The sequence below is a fragment of the Vitis riparia genome, chromosome 13, assembly GCF_004353265.1.
Source record: "Vitis riparia cultivar Riparia Gloire de Montpellier isolate 1030 chromosome 13, EGFV_Vit.rip_1.0, whole genome shotgun sequence".
Classification (NCBI taxonomy): Eukaryota; Viridiplantae; Streptophyta; class Magnoliopsida; order Vitales; family Vitaceae; genus Vitis; species Vitis riparia.
This window is the reverse complement of record NC_048443.1, coordinates 29479566-29500977: the sequence shown is the minus strand read 5'-3', so window position 1 is coordinate 29500977 and position 21412 is coordinate 29479566. Positions and strand designations below refer to the sequence as shown.

Below are 21412 nucleotides of genomic sequence, written 5' to 3'. Positions count from 1 at the left end.
CCTTAGCCGATGAGCCGGTTTGGCTAATGCCTCGATCGGTTCACCATTTTTGGCCTAAAAACCTATCTTTTTTGGTCTTTTACTTATAGCACTTAGGCAAGGTGTTTAGGTAAAAATTATGTCAATTTTGAAACGTTTTGCCTAAGGTTCATTTGATAGATCTTGAATTTTGATTGAAATGTAACTTCAAAGTATAAACCGAGTTTTTCAAAGATGCATGAAATTATATGTAAATCATAAGTGCACCCATGCATTCATCATACATATGTTTCCTATGATTAAAAATCTTTCAAAAGTCTTGATCTTACATTCATTAATTCCTTTGATGAATTTCCAAACTAACACTTGAAATTATTTATAATTCAAATTAATTAGTAACTTAACCATGATTTGTTATCATCAAACACATGATTAGGAGAATCCTTGAGGTAACAATTACATTATTCAAAATTATAGACCCTCAAACCTTAACCCTAAAACCCTAAACTCTAAACTTTAAGTTCGAAAACCCTCGTGCTTAAGTTGTTATTGATAAAGCATCTCACTTTGAAGAAGGACAAGGGTTTTAATGTTGAGTGATTTGACCATCTTAATAGATTTCTAATTAAGAAATAAATGTTTTTAGAAATTCTTAAAGAATAAAATTTATTCAAAACTATGATATCTCAAATCTAAACTATAAACCCTAAACCCCATATCATAGAACAAGAAATCTAATTTAGTAATTTTTAAACTTGGAACACTAAACTCTAAACACAAACCATAAAATTAGACTTTTTGGTTATGTGGAATTTTTGCTTTTTAATTTGTAAATGATCCCTGATTAAAACTTATCTCAACAATCTCCTTGTATAAAATGTAATATTTTTTATTCTTTATATATTTTTAAAAACCTAGAAACTTTATTAAATTTTATTCTAATTTTCCCTATTCAAATAACCCTATTCAGTTTTGGTGCAAATACTCAAGTATGATGAATTTCGAAAGTCCGAAAACCAAGAGACGCTGGGGAAAGGACTGGCTAGAAAGAGTCGAAAGACAGCCAAAGTAGGACTGCGAGGGGCCGCCACGGTCGGAAGCAACTAAAACCTCTTCCGCCTAAGAACTGTAAATCCTAGTTGCTGTTACCCTTTTTTTTTTTTTTGGTCTATTGGAACCCTATAAATCTATTCTCAAATTTATGTATGGCATAGTGATTTTAACTTTTAACCCTCACGGTGTTTTAGCTTGCAGTTTCAAGGCGGAGGGGAAGCGGCATGAGAAAGATGGAATGGGCGGGACGGCCAAACCATATCGGAGGAATTCCTCGACGGATAGTGTTCATGGCGGTAGGGGCATTTGCCAAAGCGGTGGCCTCTCTTTTCAACTCTACCTCCGTTCAAAACGCCGATACCCTAATTCGTCTCGTCCGATCGCGACCTCCTGGCATTCCTCTCATCACTGTTAGCAATCACATGTCGACGTCAGTCACTCTCCTAAACTCCATTTCTTTTTTCCTTTCCATGTTTATTTTTATGATTTTTTTTTTCTTGTTCGCTGTTTAATCGAGATCTTATCTGTAATGCATGAAGTTCAACAACATTTTTATTTCAAGATCAACTGCTACGCTTTCATTTCTATTCCATTTGAATGTTAATCTGTCATGTAAATAGTAAAATGGATTTGACCCCAAAAATCATCAAATGGTAATGAAAGGAAGATCCTTAATGTGGACCTCAAACCACATTACTTATAGACCCAGCAAGAAGTTCGGTCATTGATAGGTTAGGATTAGCCCAAGTGCTCTGGTTTGGCCGAAGCTGGTTTTTTTGCCTATTCCTTTCCTTTGCTTTAGGTGTTCCTTTCATGCTCCCCATTTACTAGGACTCTGTTTTGGTCTTGTTTGGATATGCAAATTCACTTGCTGTGCTTGTAAAGGAAGAATGATTTAAGTTGGAATGATTTCATTCGACATGCTTTCCAAATGCTCCCTTGGAAGATAGAGTAATAGGGTGTGCCCAGGCCTGCAAGTAAGATTGGAAAATTTTCTGGAAATTGGGTTAGTTTATTACATTTTTATATTTTAAAACAATGAACGCATTTCATCTCATGTTAATTTCTAGTACTGAAGAAGATACCAATAACTGTTTCTCATTCAATGGTTTGGATAATTCTTTACTAGGTCCTCACATATAATTTCTGCTATAACAGGTTGGACGACCCAGTCATGTGGGGATTCAAGGGTTTTCCCTCAATGGATGCAAAGTTGGCACGGTGGGTACTAGCAGCTGAAGATATATGCTTTAAAAATGCATTGCTGTCATATTTTTTCCGGCTCGGTATGGAATCTGATGCTGATTAGGGGATACTTTTAGTCTTTATATTCTCATGGTGTTATTGTTGGAATTATCAAGCTGTTGGTGGAAGTATGGTCTGACTTCAAATTTTTCTCCAAATTAGTGTCAATATCACTTTGTTACATTTTGAAACAATCCTGAAAATTTTCTAAGTCCAGTTGATATTGGAGACTATGACATGTAAAAGGGGTTTTGGTTCACATGGAAGTACATCTTGTTTGAGGCTAGTTTTGGAGCAGCTGTCATATTTACCAGAAAGGGAATGTGTAGGTCTATTTGGGATTTTTCATTGGATTGGAATTATTGTGATTCCATGTGCGTTTTTTTAATTTCAAAGAAAGGGTCCTCTGTTTTAAAAGCATGTCTATTTCATTTGAACTTTGTCACGTAGGTCTAGGTTCAATTTCATGTTCTAAAAAAATCGATAAAAGATTTCACTGGAATTATGCTAGACATGTCAAAACCCAAAAATGCAAAGCCAGTAAGAAAGGTACCAAAATTGCCTAACCCCTAATGGAATATCAAACAATCTCCAATTAAAGTGTTACTATCAACCAAAAGGTCTCCAGGTCCAGTTTGAACATATAATTGAGGAGAACGTTTTTAGAAGCCAATTCAAGTAGCTCCAAGTCTTCAAAAGTCCCCTGGTTCTACTCTCTAAAATGCATCAAAACAAACAAAAAAAGTGCAATCCTAGACACCACCTTTGGACCCTCACCCACAAGTCTTCCATGCCAACCATTTAACGTGTCTTTAACTGAAGAAAGGAGAACCGCCAGATACCCCAAACAATGAAAGTTCAAAGCAAGCAATTAAGTGTTTATAGAACCTTCTATTTTGCAAATGAGTCCTATGGGGTATAAGGTTCATTGTACCAAAAGGAGCAAAGCAAATTAGAGTTTTTATTAATGGAATTTTGGGAGTTTTTATTTTGATATTTAAGGATTATTGCATAGGTTCTCTTTGATTTTTCTACAAGAAGGATGTGAGATCCTTCACAAAGGAAAAAACTGAAAAACCTAGGCTACCCAGGGTTCGTTAGTGATAGAGTCCCTTAAAAAAGTGACAAGGGATCTAACTAGTCATATTTCCAATGTATCTAGCTTCGTTTTTGTTGACTTAAAAAGTGACAAGCAAAAAACTTTCCTCTATAGATATATGAAAGACGCTACTCGTCTAACCATATCACTAGGTACCTCTACTCTTGTTAGCCTATGAAATTCCCACTGTCAAATCCTTTTCCACCTTCCAGTTCCAAACCCTAGCAGATAATGTGTCATTAGGGCCTTCAACTAATGCCAGGATTTCAATTTTGTAGCCATCTCTATCCCAATTGGTCTAGATGGCTCTTAACTATATTATTTGTATTATGAATTTAACTTATGCATTAATCAAATAACATGCAATTGAGACAGTTGCGAGCCCATATTAGCCATCTTCATCTCAATGAGAGGAAAATGTGTAACCCCAAACTGATTCTTCATTTACATTGACTTTCTTTTGCATTACTCAAATACAATATTAATTAATTTACCTTCCTACCTATCCAAACGAGCATGGTAACCTCCAAAAGATGCTGATTGTACTGCTAAGCTATAATTTCCCACTACAGGCTAGAGCATTGCAGTATAAGAAAGATGTTCGTGTTTAACTTTTTTCAACATTTATGTTGATTCCATATATCAATAATTTTAATTAGCCTTTATAAAAGTCAAACTATGAACAAACAAAGTATGAAGGAGCGAGAGAGCGAGAGCGATGGCGATGAGGGAGAAAGTCAATCGGGGAGGCGGAGAAAATGGCAGGGGAGTAGCTTTGGGGTGGAGTCGAAGGTTTTTGAAGTCGAAGTGGAGGAGAGAAGAGGAAAAACCCTGGTTTTCATTGTGGAAAGCAAGAGAGGGGTTTCATCATGGGTTCGACTAGGGCCGGCAAGTGTTAGGCTCTTTCTGGAGGGTCTGGATCAGTGCGTAAAGAATGGGAAAAAAGATAAATGGGAGAAGAGTTGGAAGGAATAGGGGAGAAGTTACTCTATGGTGCGCGAAGCCAATAGAGCCGGCTGTTTTCTCCGGTTAAGGGTTGTCGACTCGGAGGAGAAGAGATATAGTATTTGTATCCCAAAAGGCAGAGGGGAAAGGGGTGATGGTTAGCTATGGCAGAGGTCTTACAAAAATTGATCGCTAGTTTTTACAAGAAGGAGAACAAAAAGGAAGAGAAGACCTCCAGAAGGTTGCAAGTAGAAATGGGGAAGAGGCTGGAGAGCAGGAATAGGAATTTGCAAGTAGAAATGGGGAAGGGGAGGAAATTAGTAGAAATTTGAGTAGATTGGAACATTGCTTAGTTGAAAGCTGGAACCCTAGGGTAGTAGGAGGAGAGAATCTGGAGAGGTTGGGGTGGTTAATGGTGAGTTCTTGGGGCTTGAAAGGAAAGCTTGGTTTGGTAAGGCTAGAAGAGGGACGAGTCCTTTTGGAATTCGAACTTGTGGAAGAAGCTAGACGAGTCCTCACCTCCGGGAAAAGGTCGGTGAGAGGTATTCAAGTAGGTTTGGAGTTCTGGAATCCAAGGTATGGGTGCTTGGAAGAAGGGAAAATAAGAAACGAAGCATGGGTGAGGATCCTGGGTTTGCCAATCTCGCTTTGGGTCCCGTCCATTTTGAGAAGAGTGGGGGAAGAGTGCGGCGGTTTTTTAGCTATTGATCCATAGACGAAAAGAATGGAGGAACTCTAGTGGGCTAGGATCCTAGTTAAATCAAACAAAAAAGATCTACCAATCTCGTTGGAGATAAGGTCGAGAAGACAACCTATCACCTTTCCCTTTGGTGGGAGGTTTTGCCGTTGTTGAGACAGAACTCGGGGGGCTATCGTGGTTCAACTGGTCGTTCCAGTGGAGAGGTTAGGGGTGACAGTGGTGCACGCACTGGCCCGCGAGTGGAAGAGCGGGTAAACGCAAGGCCCAAGGCGCTGTCACGGACAGCAAATGGGACTGAAGGGCAGGTGGATGGGGCGGGCAGTGACTTGACTGAGGGCTGGATTTAATTCGGGTAGGCGACCTGGTTCCTGTGGATCGTTCGATAGCTAGGCCATCTTCGACTGTCTTTGCCGAGGATCTTTCGAGCTTGAAGAGGGCTAGGGGGCCTCTTTTGCAAGGCCCTTCAGAGGGTGAAATTTTAAAAGGGGCTGGGGATGGAGGGGTTGGGCCTGTGGTTGGGCCGATGGGCTCTAAGGGTAAGGAGAAGGTCGCAGTTGTGGAGAACGGGCCGCCCTTTGGGCCTTCTGTTCCTTCAAGGAACAAACTTGGCCCGTCTCTAACCCAACTTAAGGCTTTTGGGGTGTAGCCTATTGGGCCTTCTGTTCTGTTAAGGGACAACCATGGCCCGTCCAAGATTCAGCCTACTGATAAAGGACTTTCTGTGAAGGTTTGCTCCTCTGCTCAACCTGAATTCTGCAAGGAAAGCAATTTTGAGCTTGAGTTTATAAGCCTGCGAGAGAAGGAAGCCGGGAGAAAGTAGCAGGTGGACTCCCACTACTCATTGACAGACCGCGTGTTAGTGGAAGAAGATTCGGGGTATGGGTCCTTATCAAATTCAGGGGGCTTAAGGGATTTGGGGTCTACTTCTCCTTCTATCTTTTTTTCTTTTGGTCGGACTCCGGAGGGGGAGTTTTACGACCATTCTGGGGCGATAAGGGAGGTTTGCTAGAATGGAAATTTGCTAAGTTTCCAAGACGCAGTTGGGCCCATTGTGAATGGCAATGGCTGCTGGGAATTGGTTGAGTTTAACTGTCCTATTTCAATGGCAAGGTTTTCGGAGGGGGGTTCAGCTCAGTCTGAGTCCCAAGAAGGAAGGGGGGAAATGGAACTTAATTGGGAAGGAAGTAGCCTAGCGAAGTTCAACCACTTTTTGGGGTTCTCGACTGAAGGTTTGGAAAAGGAAATCTTGAGTTTCCTAGTCAAAATTAGAAAAAGGCAGGAAAGGATTCACAGTAAAGGTCTCTTGGAAAAATCAAAATTTGAAAGGGAGCTAAAGAGGTTGGAGTGTTCAATTAACTACGAGGGGGAAGGTAAGAAGAAATGCCCTCTTTAGGGCAGAGGGGGTCAGCCAGTGGTTGTCCAATAAACCTCAAACTGTTGAGTTGGAATCTGAGGGGAGCGAACGACAGCTTTAAAAGGAAAGTAATCAAGTCTGTCGTAAGGAAGCAGAAGGTGGATCTGCTTTGCATTCAAGAGACAAAAATTCAAGTTTTGTCTGATAGGGTGGTGAAAAGTTTAGGGTCAGGAAGATTCTTAGACTGGAAGGCCTTGGATGCTTTTGGATCGACAGAAGGCATTTTGATTTGTTGGGACAAAAGATCTCTAGAAATTCTGGAATGGGAGGAGGGCCAGTTTTCTATATCCTGCAGATTCAGGAATGTGGAAAATGGGGTTGTCTGGGTGTTCACGGGTGTTTATGGTCTGTTCACCAGAGAAGAAAGGGAGTGTTTGTGGGATGAAATCGGGGCGATTAGAGGAATTTGGGAAGAACCTTGGTGTTTAAGGGGTGATTTTAATATCATCCTCTCTCAAAGTGAAAGAAGTAGACAAGCGAGAATAACCTCAGCTATGAGGAGGTTTGCTCAGGTTGTAGACGAGCTAGGACTCATGGATTTACAATTGCAAGGGGGATCTTTCACCTGGAGTTGGGGCCTTAATAACCAGTCAAGGGCCAGGCTAGATAGATTTCTGGTGACTCCCTGCTAGCTTGACCAGTTCAGTAGGGTAGTCTAGAGAAGGTTACCTTGACCTACCTCGAATCATTTTCTAGTCTTACTTGAGGGGGGTGGCCTAAGAGAGGGCCCACCCCTTTCAGATTCGAAAATATGTGGCTCAAAGTTGAGGGGTTTAAAGATCTAATTCGTAGTTGGTGGCAGGGGATGGTGGTTAGAGGCAGTGCCAGCTTTAGATTGACTGCAAAACTGAAGGAGCTGAAACAATACTTAAAAATCTGGAATAGGGAGGTGTTCGGGAGTCTGGAGTGCAATAAGGTTGTAGCTCTCCAACAAGTGGAGTATTGGGATCGGATGGAATGTGAGAGAAGTTTGACAGAGGAGGAATTAGCTTGTAAAAAGGAAGCCAAGGAGGGGTATGCTAAGTGGGTGGACCTAGAAGAAACCCATTGGAGACAGGCTTCAAGGGAGTTATGGTTAAAAGAAGGGGATAGAAACGCGGGCTATTTCCACCGTATGGCATCCGCCCATAGAAGAGCCAACTACATGGACAAAATCAAGATAAATGGGGTGAGGCTATCATGGGATCAAGAAGTGAGGGAAGGGGTAGCGAATGCCTATCAACAGCTGCTCTCAGAAAGCTCGGATTGGAAGGTTGCAGTTAAACCAAATCGGCCTTCAAGAAGCGGGTCTGCTGGAGCTCCCTTTCTCTAAGGCTGAGGTCCAGGTTGCTTTGATGGATATGAACGGGGATAAAGCCCTCAGACCAGATGGTTTCACCTTGGCTTTCTAGCAAAGTTGTTGGGACTTTGTGAAGAAGGAGATATTGGATATGTTTAAGGAGTTCTATGAGCAGAATGCTTTCCTCAAAAGCCTCAACAATACTTTTTTGGTGCTGTTACCTAAGAGAGAAGGGGCCGAGGACCTAGGGGACTTTAGACCCATCTGCCTTTTGGGGGGGCTGTATAAGCTGTTGGCTAAGGTGCTGGCCAATAGACTCAAAAAAGTGATAAGAAAAGTGGTTTTCCCCAATCAGAATGCATTTGTCATGGGAAGATAGATCTTAGATGCCTCTCTAATTGCAAATGAGGTGATTGATGCATTGCAAAAAAGGGGTGAGAAAGGTCTAATCTGCAAGTTGGATATTGAGAAGGCGTATGATAGCATAAATTGGCAGTTCCTAATGAAGGTTATGTAAAAAATGGGGTTTGGTCCAAAGTGGTTGAGTTGGATGCGGTGTTGCATTTCCACAGCCAAGTTCTCAGTCCTGGTGAACGGAGTTCCAGCTGGTTTCTTCTCAAGTTCAAAGAGGCTACGCCAAGGGGACCCTCTTTCCCCCAATCTTTTTGTCATGGGAATGGAAGTGTTGAGCGTTTTAATCAGAAGGGTTGTGGAAGGGGATTTTATTTCAGGGTGTAACATTCGGCGTGGTAAAGGGCGGGCTGTCTACATTCACACTTGCTCTTTGTTGATGACATAATCGTTTTTTGTGATGCAAAGAAGGAGCATTTAACGCATTTGAGTTGGATTCTTTTTTGGTTTGAAGTTGCTTTAGGGTTAAGAATTAATTTGGCTAAAAGTGAAATCATCCCGATTGGGGAAGTGGAAGAGGTGGACGAAATGGCAGTGGAGCTAGGGTGTAGGGTGGGGCAGCTGCCTGCAGTCTACTTGGGGCTGTCACTGGGGGCGCCAAATAAGGCCGCTTCCGTGTGGGATGGGGTGGAAGAGAGAGTGAGGAGGAGACTTGCCCTTTGGAAATGCCAATATATTTCAAAAGGTGGGAGAATCACTCTTATTAAGAGCACGATGGCTAGCATGCCAGTATATCAAATGTCCCTTTTCCGCATGCCCAAGTCTGTGGCAAGGAGGTTAGAAAAACTGCAAAAAGATTTTTTGTGGGGAGGGGGAAATCTGGTAAGGAAAGCTCACCTTGTCAATTAGGAGGCGGTTTGTGTGGATAAAGAGAAAGGGGGGCTTGGCATAAGGAAGCTAACCCTCTTGAACAAAGCCTTGCTTGGCAAATGGATTTGGAGATTTGCTTGTGCTAAGGAGGATCTTTGGAAGCAAGTGCTCATGGCGAAGTATGGGCAAGAGGATTTCGGTTGGAGGACAAAAAAGGCTTTTGGTGCGTTTGGAGTGGGGGTTTAGAAGGAGATTTTGAAGGAAGTTGGATGGTGCTGGGAAAAAATGGCATTTAAAGTGGGAAAAGGCACTAAAATCAGGTTCTGGACTGATCTTTGGTGTGGGGGTACAGTGTTGTCCCAAAGATTCCCGCATCTCTTCACTTTGGCCGCTCATAGGAATACGACAATAGAAGAAATGTGGGACCAGAATTTTGGCAAAGGAGGATGGAATTTGAGGTTTATTAGGGATTTTAACAATTGGAAATTGGATATGGTAGGCAACTTGCTTCATGTTTTGAGGGGTCACAGGATAACTTTGGAGGAAGATTCGGTTTTTTTGAAGGAAGGAAGAAACAGGCAATTTAGAGTAAAGAAAGCATACGGCCTGTTGGAAAGCCCTTTGACGGTCGTTTTTCCTAAAAATAACATATGGGTGGAGAGAGTTCCAACTAAAATTGTGTTCTTCGCGTGGGAAGCTGCTTGGGGGAAGATTATGACTCTTAATAGACTCTAGAAGAGGGGGTGGCAGCTTCCCAATCGTTGTTTTTTGTGTAGTTGTGAAGAGGAAAATGTAAATCATATTCTCATACATTGTACAATGGCCAGAATGTTGTGGGATTTAGTTTTGGGATTGTTTGGGGTTTAGTGGGTGTTTCCAGAAACTGTAAAGGAGGCTTTATTTAGTTGGAGGGGATCTTTTGTGGGGAAAAAAAGGAAAAAACTTTGGAATTCCATTTCGTTGTTTATTTTTTGGAAGGTTTGGAATGAGAGAAATAGACTGGCTTTTAGGGGGGGAGGGGTGTTAGCAATTCAGAGACTTAAATATTCTTTTGTTCGTAATATATGGGGTTGGGCTAAATTGTATATTGAAGAGGAGTCGCCTTCCCTTATAGGCTTTCTGGAGTGGTTAGCCTCCAGATAAGGGGTGGTGGGTTTTTTTGGTTTTTTGCTTGTGAGGCCTTAGTAGCCTTGTATACTTTGTGGCTATTTTGCCTCCTTTTATTGAATTTTGTGCTTACTTATCAAAAAAAAAATATATATTTAATTAGCCTTTGTTTCTGAAATAGTAAATTACACAGGGAAATGCATACCAATCACAAGGGGTGCTGGAATTTATCAAGAACACATGAACGAAGCTCTTGAGCGCTTAAGTGATGGAGCGTGGGTATTTCCTTATTATCCTACATTTGCATTTCAGTATTTCCTCATTATCCTACATTCATTACTCCAATACATTTGAGTAACTCCTTTTTTATGAGGTCTAAGTTTTGGAAAGTTTCGGTTGTGTACTAGGGTTCAATAATGAATTATGGTATGTGCAGGTATGTCATGCTTCTAGATCTGGAGATCTTTGTTGTAAAAATTGTTCTGAACCTGTAATTGGTACATGCTTGGATTTCCATGGGCTATTCCCTATTTCTTATCATCAAAAGGATTCTATGTTAGTGATGCCAATCAATTATGACATTTCTTTTTTCACTTGGAGCCTAATTACTTCAGAACCATAGATCAACCTGGTAAGTTGGGTGGTTTAGCCTCATTAAATCATTGGGTGGTCGTGGTTATTTGGGTATATGATTGTTACTACTTGTTTCGTTTTTTTTCTTGACTTTCTTCTTCATGGATTTTTCCCTCATAAAATTTGGTTTCATTTCTTCACTATTTCTCTAGTTTTGATTTCTTGACTCTAGCTATTTTTAAGAATCCATTTATTATGACTCTCACAGTTTCTGATGCAGCACACAATCATCATTAGTTTCTATTTTTAGCTTCCTACATCATTAGTTTCTATTTTAGGTTAGTTTCTATTTTCTACGTTATTAGTTCTATTATAGGTTCATCATTAGTTTCCTATTTCTTTCCTAGTTTTCCTAGTTTCCAATTACCTTGGTTTCCTATTTCTAGTTTCATATTTCACTTATTTCCTTTATTTTTGCATTGCAAACATTATTTAAAGGCTCATTGTAATTGTTAGAGAGGAGTTCAATATACTTTTTCAGAATTATTCTCTAATTTTCAGATCCTATTTTGATCTTTGTGTTGGTTCTCGAGTGTTTTTCTGTTTCGTTTTGAAACAAACCCTTCCACTGCACCAGTTTCCCAATTAGATCTCTCTATGCTTCTTTAACTAGTGGAGTTAGAGATTCATTCCTGACAAGCGTAGTGTGTAGTTCATGGGCACTTGCGAAGTTAGGCTTCTTTGCCTAGGAAACGACTTAGGGCAGAATTCTAACACTCAATCAGCTCAAAAGGAGATGATGGACTTCGATGAATAGATTTTTTTGTGCCCAACGAAGGAAAAAATATTAGACCACCTGCTTCTTCACTGTTCCAAAGCTAGAATGTCATGGCAATTGATGCTCTCTCTTTTATGTGGCTTGAGTGATGCACTCTTCTATGAGAGGGAATCTTTTGGGGTGCATGGTTCTTTCGTGGGAAAGAACCAGAAAAAAAAAAAAAAAAAAAAAAAAAAAAAAAAAAAAAAAAAAAAAAAACATTGAGGGCTGCTCCATTGTTCTTGTTTTGGAGGGAAAGGAACAAGAGGCCATTTAATGTTATCAAGCATTCAGATCGAGCAATCAAAGCTAATTTTATAAAAGCTTGCATGAATTGGGTAAGGATCTACGTAGAGGACCAAGCAATGTTTATGATCTTTTATATTGGTTGAGCTCCATGAAAGGAGAGGGTGCATTTTTTGTTTGTCCTCCTGCCACTTAGATTAGCCGTCTTTTGTACATATTGTGTGTGTGCGCGCAAATTCTCAAAATAATTTTATATCTTTTCAAAATTATATAATAGGTCACTTATATACTGTTGAATATAATGAATTTATAGTGTACAATCTTTCCTTTTTTTAATATAGGTCACATGTATGGTAGTTAGGACTCCTAGCCTTGTATATATATTTTTTCTCAATTGTAAGTAAATACCACATGAATGAGAATCAAGGTTTTCTTCTCTCTCTATCTTAACATGGTATCAGAGCCAAGGGAGAAAACCTAATTCTTTCCAGTTTCCCCATGTCATCAATTCCGGGAAACCTTGCTGTGACCGTGTTTCATTCTGGTCACCTTCCCCAGACCCCAAAGCTTTCCGGTCGGTCGAATCGTCATCAGAAAACATTCACCATCGGCGACTTTTCCGGCGACATCTTTTTCCGACACCGCAAGGAGCGCCTGGAGGAGATCTCCAATTTTTCCCAAAGCACCGGAGCCAGAAAACCACCCACGTGCCGGCTACGCGCGTTTTTCCGGCCGGTGACTGCATCTCACGCACCGGCGCGTGAGCCACTTTCCGGCGACGCGCTTCCTCCTCCAGCCTCGCCTGACGCCGACTAGCCACCCTTCATACCTGTTTCTGTCATTCGAGCCCCGCACGTGCCTTTTTTGGGGTTCTTTTGCCTCCGTCGGCCCTCCGAACAGTTTTTCCGGCGTCCTTCGACTATTTTTTCTCAACCCCAATCCCTGCACGTGCCTTGGGAAGTGTTCTTCTACCTTTTCGGTGGTGCCACGATTGTTTTTTCTTTTCTATTTGGTCTCTCACACGGGCGATTCTTCAGTTTTTCCTTCTTTAGCCGCATCTGAAGCCGTATTAGGGCTCTTTTCGATCCAAATATACTTCATTCTCCAGATAAGTGGATATGGCTACTAAAACTTCCATTTTTTCCTCTGTCATATCTGGATCTCCTATGATTACTTCGGAGAAATTGGTTGGCAGTGAAAATTATCTTTCTTGGTCTGCCTCTATTGAACTTTGGTTTATGGGACAAGGATATGAGGATCACTTGGTTACATAGGAGGCAGATATCCCTGAGGTTGAGCGCGTACAGTGGAGAAAGATAGATGCCCAATTATGTAGTGTATTATGGCAATCAGTTGATCCCAAGATCCTTCTTCATCTTCGGGCCTACAAAACATGTTTTAAATTTTGGACTTAGGCCAAAGGATTATACACGAATGATATCCAGCGTCTTTATAAGGTGGCTTCTGCTATTGTCCATATCAGCCAACAGGACTTGGATCTATCTACTTATATTGGCCAGATTGCCTCTCTTAAGGAGGAGTTCTTGACTGTGATGCCTCTTACTCCTGATGTTGGGGCTCAACAAACATAGCTTGACAAGTTCTTCATGGTTCTTACTCTTATTGGCCTCCGTCCGAATCTTGAGCTTGTCCGCGATCAGATTCTTGGTAGTTCATCAGTTCCGTCCTTGAATGATGTGTTGGCTCGCCTCCTCCGTATCTCCTCCACTCAGACTTTGACATTTGATAGCACTTCAGATTCTTCTGTGTTAGTTTCTCAAACTAACTCTCGAGGAGGCCGCAGTGGTACCCGAGGTAGAGGTCAACGTCCTCATTGCACCTATTGCAATAAACTTGGCCACACTCGCGATCGTTGCTATCAGTTACATGGACGACCTCCTCGCACTACTCATGTGGCCCAGTCCTCTTATTCTCCGCTTCCTCAGCCTCCGAGCTCTTCCACATCTCAGGCTTCTATTGCCTCTGTTGCCCAGCCTGGTAATGCCTCTGCCTGCCTTACCCACACATCTTTTCTTAGACCCTGGATTCTAGATTCTGGAGCTTCTGATCACTTATCTGGTAATAAGGATCTTTTCTCCTCTATTACTACTACCTTTGCTTTACCTACTGTTACCTTAGCTAATGGTTCTCAAACTGTGGCTAAAGGTATTGGTTTGGCCCTTCCTCTGCCTTCTCTACCTCTCACTTCTATCCTTTATACTTCTGAATGTCCTTTTAATCTTATTTCCATCAACAAAATCACTCGTACTCTTAATTGCTCTATTACCTTTTTTGATAAATTTGTGACCTTGCAGGACCGGAGTACGGGGAAGACAATTGGCATAGGACGTGAGTCTCAAGGCCTCTATCACCTCACCTCGGATTCATCTCCTGCAGTTTGCATTTCCACTGATGCTCTTCTCCTCATTCACAATCGTCTGGGCCACCTTAGTCTCTCCAAGTTCTAGAAGATGGTCTCTCGTTTTTCCACTTTGTCGTCGCTTCCGTGTGAGTCGTGTCAGCTTGGGAAACATACTCGTGTCTCGTTCCCAAAGCGTTTGAATAATCGGGCAAAGTCTCCTTTTGAGCTTGTCCACACTGATGTTTGGGGTCCTTGTCGGACTGCGTCTACTTTAGGATTTCAGTATTTTGTCACTTTCATTGATGACTATTCTCGATGTACTTGGTTATTTTTAATGAAAAATCGAGCTGAGTTATTCTCTATTTTTCATAAATTTTATGCTGAAATCCAGACCCAGTTCAATATTTCTATTCGTGTGTTACGCAGTGATAATGCCAGGGAATATTTTTCAGCCCCATTTACTTCATTTATGTCTCATCATGGGATTCTTCATCAGTCTTCTTGTGCTCATACTCCTCAACAAAATGGGGTAGCTGAACGCAAGAGTCGACATCTTGTTGAGACAGCTCATACTATCCTCCTCCATAGTAATGTTCCTTTTCGTTTTTGGGGGGACGCTGTTCTTACTGCTTGTTATTTGATTAATCGTATGCCCTCCTCTGTTTTACATGATCAGATTCCTCATTTCCTTCTCTTCCCTGACCAACCACTTTATTTTCTTCCTCCTCGTGTCTTTGGTTGTACTTGCTTTGTTCGTATTCTCACTCCTGGACAGGACAAGCTTTCCGCCAAAGCCATGAAGTGCCTCTTCTTGGGATATTCCAGACTTCAGAAGGGTTATCGTTGTTATTCCCTTGAGACTCATCGATACTTTATCTCCGCTGATGTCACTTTCTTTGAGGACTCACCATTCTTTTCCACCACTTCTGAGTTTCTTCCTGTTTCTGAAGTCTTGCCCATTCCCATTGTCTCTCCATTTGATGTTGTGCCTCCTCGACCACTTCAGGTTTATCATCGTCGCCCTCGTGTCGCTGCTCCTCTCCTTTTTGCTGAGGCACCTGCTGACTCACTTTCCATCCCTTCGGCTTCTCCTACCCCGGCTCTGCCTTCTCCTGATGATTTACCCATTGCTATTCGGAAAGGTACTCGCTCTACTCGTAATCCTCATCCTATTTACAATTTTTTGAGTTATCATCGATTATCTTCACCCTATTCTGTTTTTGTTTCTGCCATATCCTCTGTTTCTTTTCCAAAGAGGACCCATGAAGCTCTTTCCCATCCAGGCTGGCGACAGGCAATGGTGGATGAAATGGCTGCTCTGCACTCTAATGACACTTGGGATCTTGTTGTTTTACCCTCTGGTAAATCTACAGTTGGCTGTCGTTGGGTCTATGCAGTTAAGGTTGGTCCTGATGGTCAGGTTGATCGCCTTAAGGCCCACTTAGTTGCTAAAGGCTATACTCAGGTTTATGGTTCTGATTATGGTGACACATTCTCCCCTGTTGCCAAGATTGCTTCTGTCCGCTTGCTTCTCTCCATGGCTGCTATGTGTTCTTGGCCTCTTTATCAGTTGGATATTAAAAATGCCTTCCTTCATGGTGATCTTGCCGAGGAAGTTTATATGGAGCAACCTCCTGGTTTTGTTGCTCAGGGGGAGTCTGGTTTAGTGTGCAGGTTACGCCATTCTCTATATGGCTTGAAACAATCTCCTCAAGCATGGTTTGGCCGTTTTAGTTCTGTTGTTCAAGAGTTTGGCATGCTTCGCAGTACAGCAGACCATTCAGTTTTCTATCATCATAACTCCTTGGGGCAGTGTATTTATCTGGTTGTTTATGTGGACGACATCCTCATTATAGGCAGTGATCAGGATGGTATTCAGAAACTAAAGCAACATCTTTTTACCCACTTTCAGACCAAAGACTTGGGGAAACTCAAGTATTTCTTGGGAATTGAGATAGCTCAATCCAGTTCCGGTGTGGTCCTTTCCCAAAGGAAGTATGCTTTAGACATCTTGGAAGAAACTGGTATGTTAGACTGTAAACCGATAGACACACCTATGGATCCGAATGTCAAACTTGTACCAGGACAGGGGGAGCCTTTAGAAGACCCTGGGAGATATCGACGCCTTGTAGGTAAATTGAACTATCTCACCATTACTCGTCCAGACATTTCTTTTCCTGTGAGTGTTGTTAGTCAATTCCTACAGTCACCATGTGATAGCCATTGGGATGCCGTAATCCGCATTCTTCGATATATCACAAGTACACCAGGCCAAGGTGTGTTGTACGAGAACAGAGGTCATACTCAGGTTGTTGGTTACACAGATGCAGATTGGGCTGGCTCACCCACAGATAGACGTTCCACTTCAGGGTAATGTGTTTTTATTGGAGGTAATCTAATATCTTGGAAGAGTAAGAAACAAGATGTAGTGTCTAGATCTAGTGCTGAAGTTGAGTATCGAGCTATGACTTTGGCAACATGTGAACTCATATGATTGAGACATCTTCTTCGAGAGTTGAGATTTGGAAAGGATGAACAAATGAAACTCATCTGTGATAACCAGGCCGCATTACATATTACATCCAATCCAGTCTTTCATGAAAGAACCAAACATATTGAAGTTGACTGTCACTTCATTAGAAAGAAGATCGCATCAGGATTTGTTGCTACAAGTTTTGTTAATTCAAATGATCAACTAGTAGACATCTTCACTAAATCTCTCAGAGGTCCTAAGATTAAATACATTTGTAACAAGCTTGGTGCATATGACGTATATGCTCGAGCTTGAGGGGGAGTGTTGAATATAATGAATTTATAGTGTACAATCTTTCCTTTTTTTAATATAGGTCACATGTATGGTAGTTAAGACTCCTAGCCTTGTATATATATATTTTCTCAATTGTAAGTAGATACCACATGAATGAGAATCAAAGTTTTCTTCTCTCTCTCTCTTAACATATACAATGAGAACCACCTACAGAAGGAAGATTTACAGATATGACATTACTAAGTTACAATCAGAAATCAAGCAGAAAATTTGTACAAAAGAATAACAAAAAAAAGGTAAACTAGGAACCTATCTAAATATAGTCAATCAATCAACCTAGAATCAAGGATGTAAATCCGGTAAGAAAATAAAATTTGGAGGTTGATTTCCCATACTCTCACTCAAGTAGGTTCAAAGATGTCCATAATACCCAGCTTGCTTACTAGAGAGTGAAACACTTGTTTTGTAAGAATATTTGCTAACCACTTGTGTTGTCACAAATAGAATACAAATTAAGCCATGCTCATTTGCCCATCAAATATGTGCATATATATATATAGAGATACATACATACATACATATATATAAGGTTTGGCCATCCTGCTCCATTTTCTTTTGTGTGAATGATTGTCAGATGGTTCCTGACAGTGGCTCTGGGTTAATTTCCTGACAATGGCTGCTTCAGGGAAGCCAGTTCCAGTTACTTGGACTCTCTCCCTTGCTGTCTGTTTGTATGTATGTGGGCTGGTTCCTCTCCCTCCCTCTCTCTCTCTCTCTCTCTCTCCCTCTCTCTCTCTTTTTGTTTTCTTTGTGTGTTGGGGGGGAGAGGGGGAGACACGGATTTTTGGGGTCTACTTGTTAGTTCAAACTGGTGTGGACCTTATACCTCTGGAAGGTTTGACCATCCTGCCATGTTTTATTTTGGGTGAATGGTTATTGGCTGGTTCCTTCAAAGTTATGTGAACTTTCTGCTTCTGCAAAGGTTTCATGATCACACTTGGAGAATCATAAATCAACCACGGAAAACCTGAAATAAAAGATGTGTAAATTTTAATTTTAATTTTATCCATTAAGAAAAACTGAAATAAAAGATGCGTATAAGCAAAACTGAAATAAGAGATTTGTATGTATATATTTTTTTTGATAGATAAGAGATTTGTATGTATATGTGCATGCAGGTATATAATGGATTTATGTATATCACTGTTGGTGTGTGTTTTTGTGTCTTCCTTGCTGTAGCTTTTTTCCATGTCCATATTTTCAAAATTTTCCCTTGGCTTGTCTATTCATATTAACTCTGTATGTTGTGCTGTGCCCTTGTTCACTCAACATACCTCAATGGTGATGGTTTGAATGGTTAAACCATTTAGTCTGTATTTGTCATAGATGTATGCATGCCATTGTTCTTGATTTGTGTCATAAATGGTTTCCATTTTCTGGTTATTCATGCAAGAACCTTATTCATAGTCTTTTTGAAGTCCTTTCTTGTCTCAAATGAGCAGCTGCATACATTTCCAGAGGGAAAAGTGTCCCAGGAAGATTCACCTATTAGACGATTAAAATGGGGCACAGCCAGTCTCATTGTTCGTGCCCCTGTAACCCCAATAGTTTTGCCAATTGTCCATCATGGTCTTGAAGAGGTAATCTTCCCAACATTATTTCTTTTAGTTTTACCTTTTCTTTAAGATTTTGATTGAAAAATTCTACATACACACTCTCAAATCCTTTTAATTCAAATAGGTTTTACCTTTTCTTTAAGATTTTGATTGAAAATTTCTACATACACACTCTCAAATCCTTTTAATTCAAATAGATTCTGCCCAAACTGTTCTTTCTGGATGGGTGGGCAGGTTATTGATGCATATTACAAAATTTTCAAAGCACCACTCTTAAGGAGAAAGTGATACTTGAGCCATCATTTTCCTGTTAACTACCTTACACGCTAAGCATTGTCTCATAACATAGCATGCTTCTTTTAGTGCATCCTTTTTAAATTTTTTATTTTAATTTTAATTTTAATTTTTATTTATTCTTATATGTAATAGAAAATATGTCAAAAAAAACTGGAAAAGAGTTAGAACCCTGATACCAGGAAGTAAGAAGGCCATCCATAATGAATTCTAAAAAAGAGAAGCTCCATGCCAACATTGAATCTTTGGCCTAAATGAACAGTGTCTTGATGTCCATACCTCTTTTTTCCAGAAGAAATAATTCATTTAATAAAATGTGAAAGGATGTAGAAAGAGGATGAGATCAAAACACTACAATCTGAGAAGAATAAAAGAGAGACCTGAAGCAAAGACAATAAGCAATGGACACAAGAATAGAGGAAAACAAAGACTGCTTTCCCAGTTTGTCAAAGTTGTCCATGAAAATTCCTCTAGATAACTATGTGACCATGAAGCTCTAAGATGATCTGCCAAATGATTAGCTGCACAATGGATCCAAGTGAAGGGGCATCTCTATACCAAATATCAATGATCTCACATAATCACATCACATGTCATGCTTCCAAGGACCTCACTTTCTCTTGGACACTTAAGAGATGATAGCAGTTGCTTCACCTTCCACTAGGAGATTGGCAAGGCTTAAACCTTCCAAAAGAACCTGAAAGGTCTCCGAAAATATCTGAGTTTGCCTATCAGGCTTGACAAAAAATTCCCAGCACACTGCATAGTTAGTCTGTAAGCATATCACCAACCATTAGCTATCCTAGGTTATAATCATCTGCAACCTTCAAAATTTAATTAGTTCTTTTTATTTTCCCTACTGTATTTTTTTCTTTCCCTATAGTATGTAATAATTGTCTAAATTTATAATCTATAAGAAGACGTATATTTATATATATAATTTTATTTTCTTGGATTAGTTTTCAGCTGTCTGCTACTTGATGACACTTTTGCTTAGGCTAATCATGACCTTAGGGTACTTGCAGTTGCATATCATAAAGGAGTGTTCCTAGTTGTATCATTGACGTATTTTCAGTTATCGTTTAAATCACTGCATCCTGGAAATAAGCACTGTTGAATTTGGGATGTTCCTTTTTTCAAAAGCCAATTCTGCTTCAGCTGTGAATATGTTGTTCTAAGTTATGTGAGCATAATGTGATTTATTCTTTATGACCTGTTTATGTTCATTTGTGTCTTTTACTCTTTGCCTAATTACCAGGTGATGCCAGAGAATTTTTTTGTTGGCAGAAGGCCTCCTTTTCCTTTATGGAATAAGAAGATAAAGATAGTTGTTGGTGAACCCATAGAATTTGACCTTCCCAAATTGAGGCAGGAGGCAGTCTCCACATCCAGGAATTTATCATTTCCTCGAGTAGGGTGGCCTAGTACTTCACCTTGTGGATTAGATGAAGCCGCACAGAGATGTCTCTTCACTGCCATTTCAGAGCAAATTTGGGCGGTTATGGAGAGGTTAAGAGATTCATTGAAACACTCCTAAAGTCAGGTTCAAATTGTTGCTCATCTTCTTTGAAGCCTGTTAGCGCGCAGGGAAAATGCAGTTTTGACTGTCTTGAAAACCGTAGTTTTCTGTTGGGGTTGCTTTTTGAGGCTTAGAGGAAGAGACAGATAACCACTGGCTCCATCGCTGGCAGCAGGCAGCAGGGAGCATGCACTCTCATCCCATTTTAAATTTTTAGTCTTAAATATTTTGAGACTCCTGGGAATAAGTTCTTAGGCTGATAAAAAGAAATGAAGAACATGTGGCATCATTTCTATGGTGGAGGGTGAGATGGGGAAACGCGAAAACCAAGCAGCATGATTTTAGCTTCAAAGGTGCAAATAAACGTGAGGATAAGTCCCACTCCCAAAAGTACGATAGAAACTTTCAAGCTGTAAACAGCAAACTAGTATATCTTCTTTTATTGGTCAATTGCAATAAAACGCCATCCCCATCAATCAGATTAAAGGGCTAGTTTTATTAAGCTAAATATATATCTAGTTTGATTGGTTTAAAATTTTATTAAATATTCTTCTTATAATTTTTATCAGAATAAGGGAGGTATTTGTAATATTTTAAATAATTTAATAATATATTTAGCCAAATCTTAGGGCTAAGTAAAATTAACCCTTATATGAGAAGATAGGATTGTTTGGATGAGTAATTACGGTTTGACATGAAATACGATTTAATGGCTCTCACGGATGTTTCTTTTAGGGAAACTTATGTTTTGGGCTGTTAATGTTATAATATTATGAAATTGAGAATCATTTTCTCATTCTTTGATCATCAGGTGAAAATTGCATTCTTGTTTCCCCAACCGTATGAGGAAATTTGCCTTGTGAGCCAGCCTCTATCGTATAAACGGAGGCTGGATTGTCTTCCATTTCATCTGTTCTGTTGTCTACCTTACAGTCCCTCCCCACAATGTGTTGAAAACATAAATTTAAGGATGATAATCATATGAATTTTTTTAATCGCTCATCTTATATGATTATATCAAGTAATTTTTAAATTAAAAAATGTAAGGATAAAAATGTCAAAAAAAAGGATTATATCTTATATCAATGCATGAAAATTATTTTTTCAAATATTAATATCATCTTGTTAAAAATAAAAAGCAGTTTTCCAATTAAAAAAAATGTTTGATAATTTTTT

The 21412-nt window shown here is 40.2% G+C and overlaps 1 protein-coding gene across 4 annotated transcripts; it reads left to right on the top strand.

The window, feature by feature from the left end:
* Nucleotides 1-980: 980 nt before the first annotated feature.
* On the top strand, nucleotides 981-20746 carry LOC117928783 (N-acylphosphatidylethanolamine synthase). 4 transcript variants are annotated; one of them, XM_034848794.1, is made up of 6 exons: nucleotides 981-1107; nucleotides 1234-1462; nucleotides 2191-2318; nucleotides 10224-10321; nucleotides 18310-18447; nucleotides 19976-20746. In XM_034848794.1, the coding sequence occupies exons 2-6, from the start codon at nucleotides 1257-1259 to the stop codon at nucleotides 20252-20254; spliced, it is 849 nt and encodes a 282-aa protein (XP_034704685.1). In that variant the 5' UTR covers nucleotides 981-1107; nucleotides 1234-1256; the 3' UTR covers nucleotides 20255-20746. The 4 variants fall into 4 exon arrangements, with proteins under 4 accessions (XP_034704685.1, XP_034704684.1, XP_034704687.1 ...); XM_034848793.1 differs by having other exon boundaries at nucleotides 1227-1462; XM_034848795.1 differs by having other exon boundaries at nucleotides 983-1107; nucleotides 1227-1462; nucleotides 10236-10321.
* Nucleotides 20747-21412: the final 666 nt, after the last annotated feature.

Excerpts from the sequence above, each read along its gene's own strand:
- LOC117928783 (XM_034848794.1), top strand. The coding sequence starts at position 1,257 with ATGAGAAAGATGGAATGGGCGGGACGGCCAAACCATATCGGAGGAATT. Across the intron at positions 1,463-2,190 it reads GTTAGCAATCACATGTCGAC|GTTGGACGACCCAGTCATGT; the intron begins GTCAGTCACTCT and ends CTGCTATAACAG. Across the intron at positions 2,319-10,223 it reads GTCATATTTTTTCCGGCTCG|TAAATTACACAGGGAAATGC; the intron begins GTATGGAATCTG and ends TTTCTGAAATAG.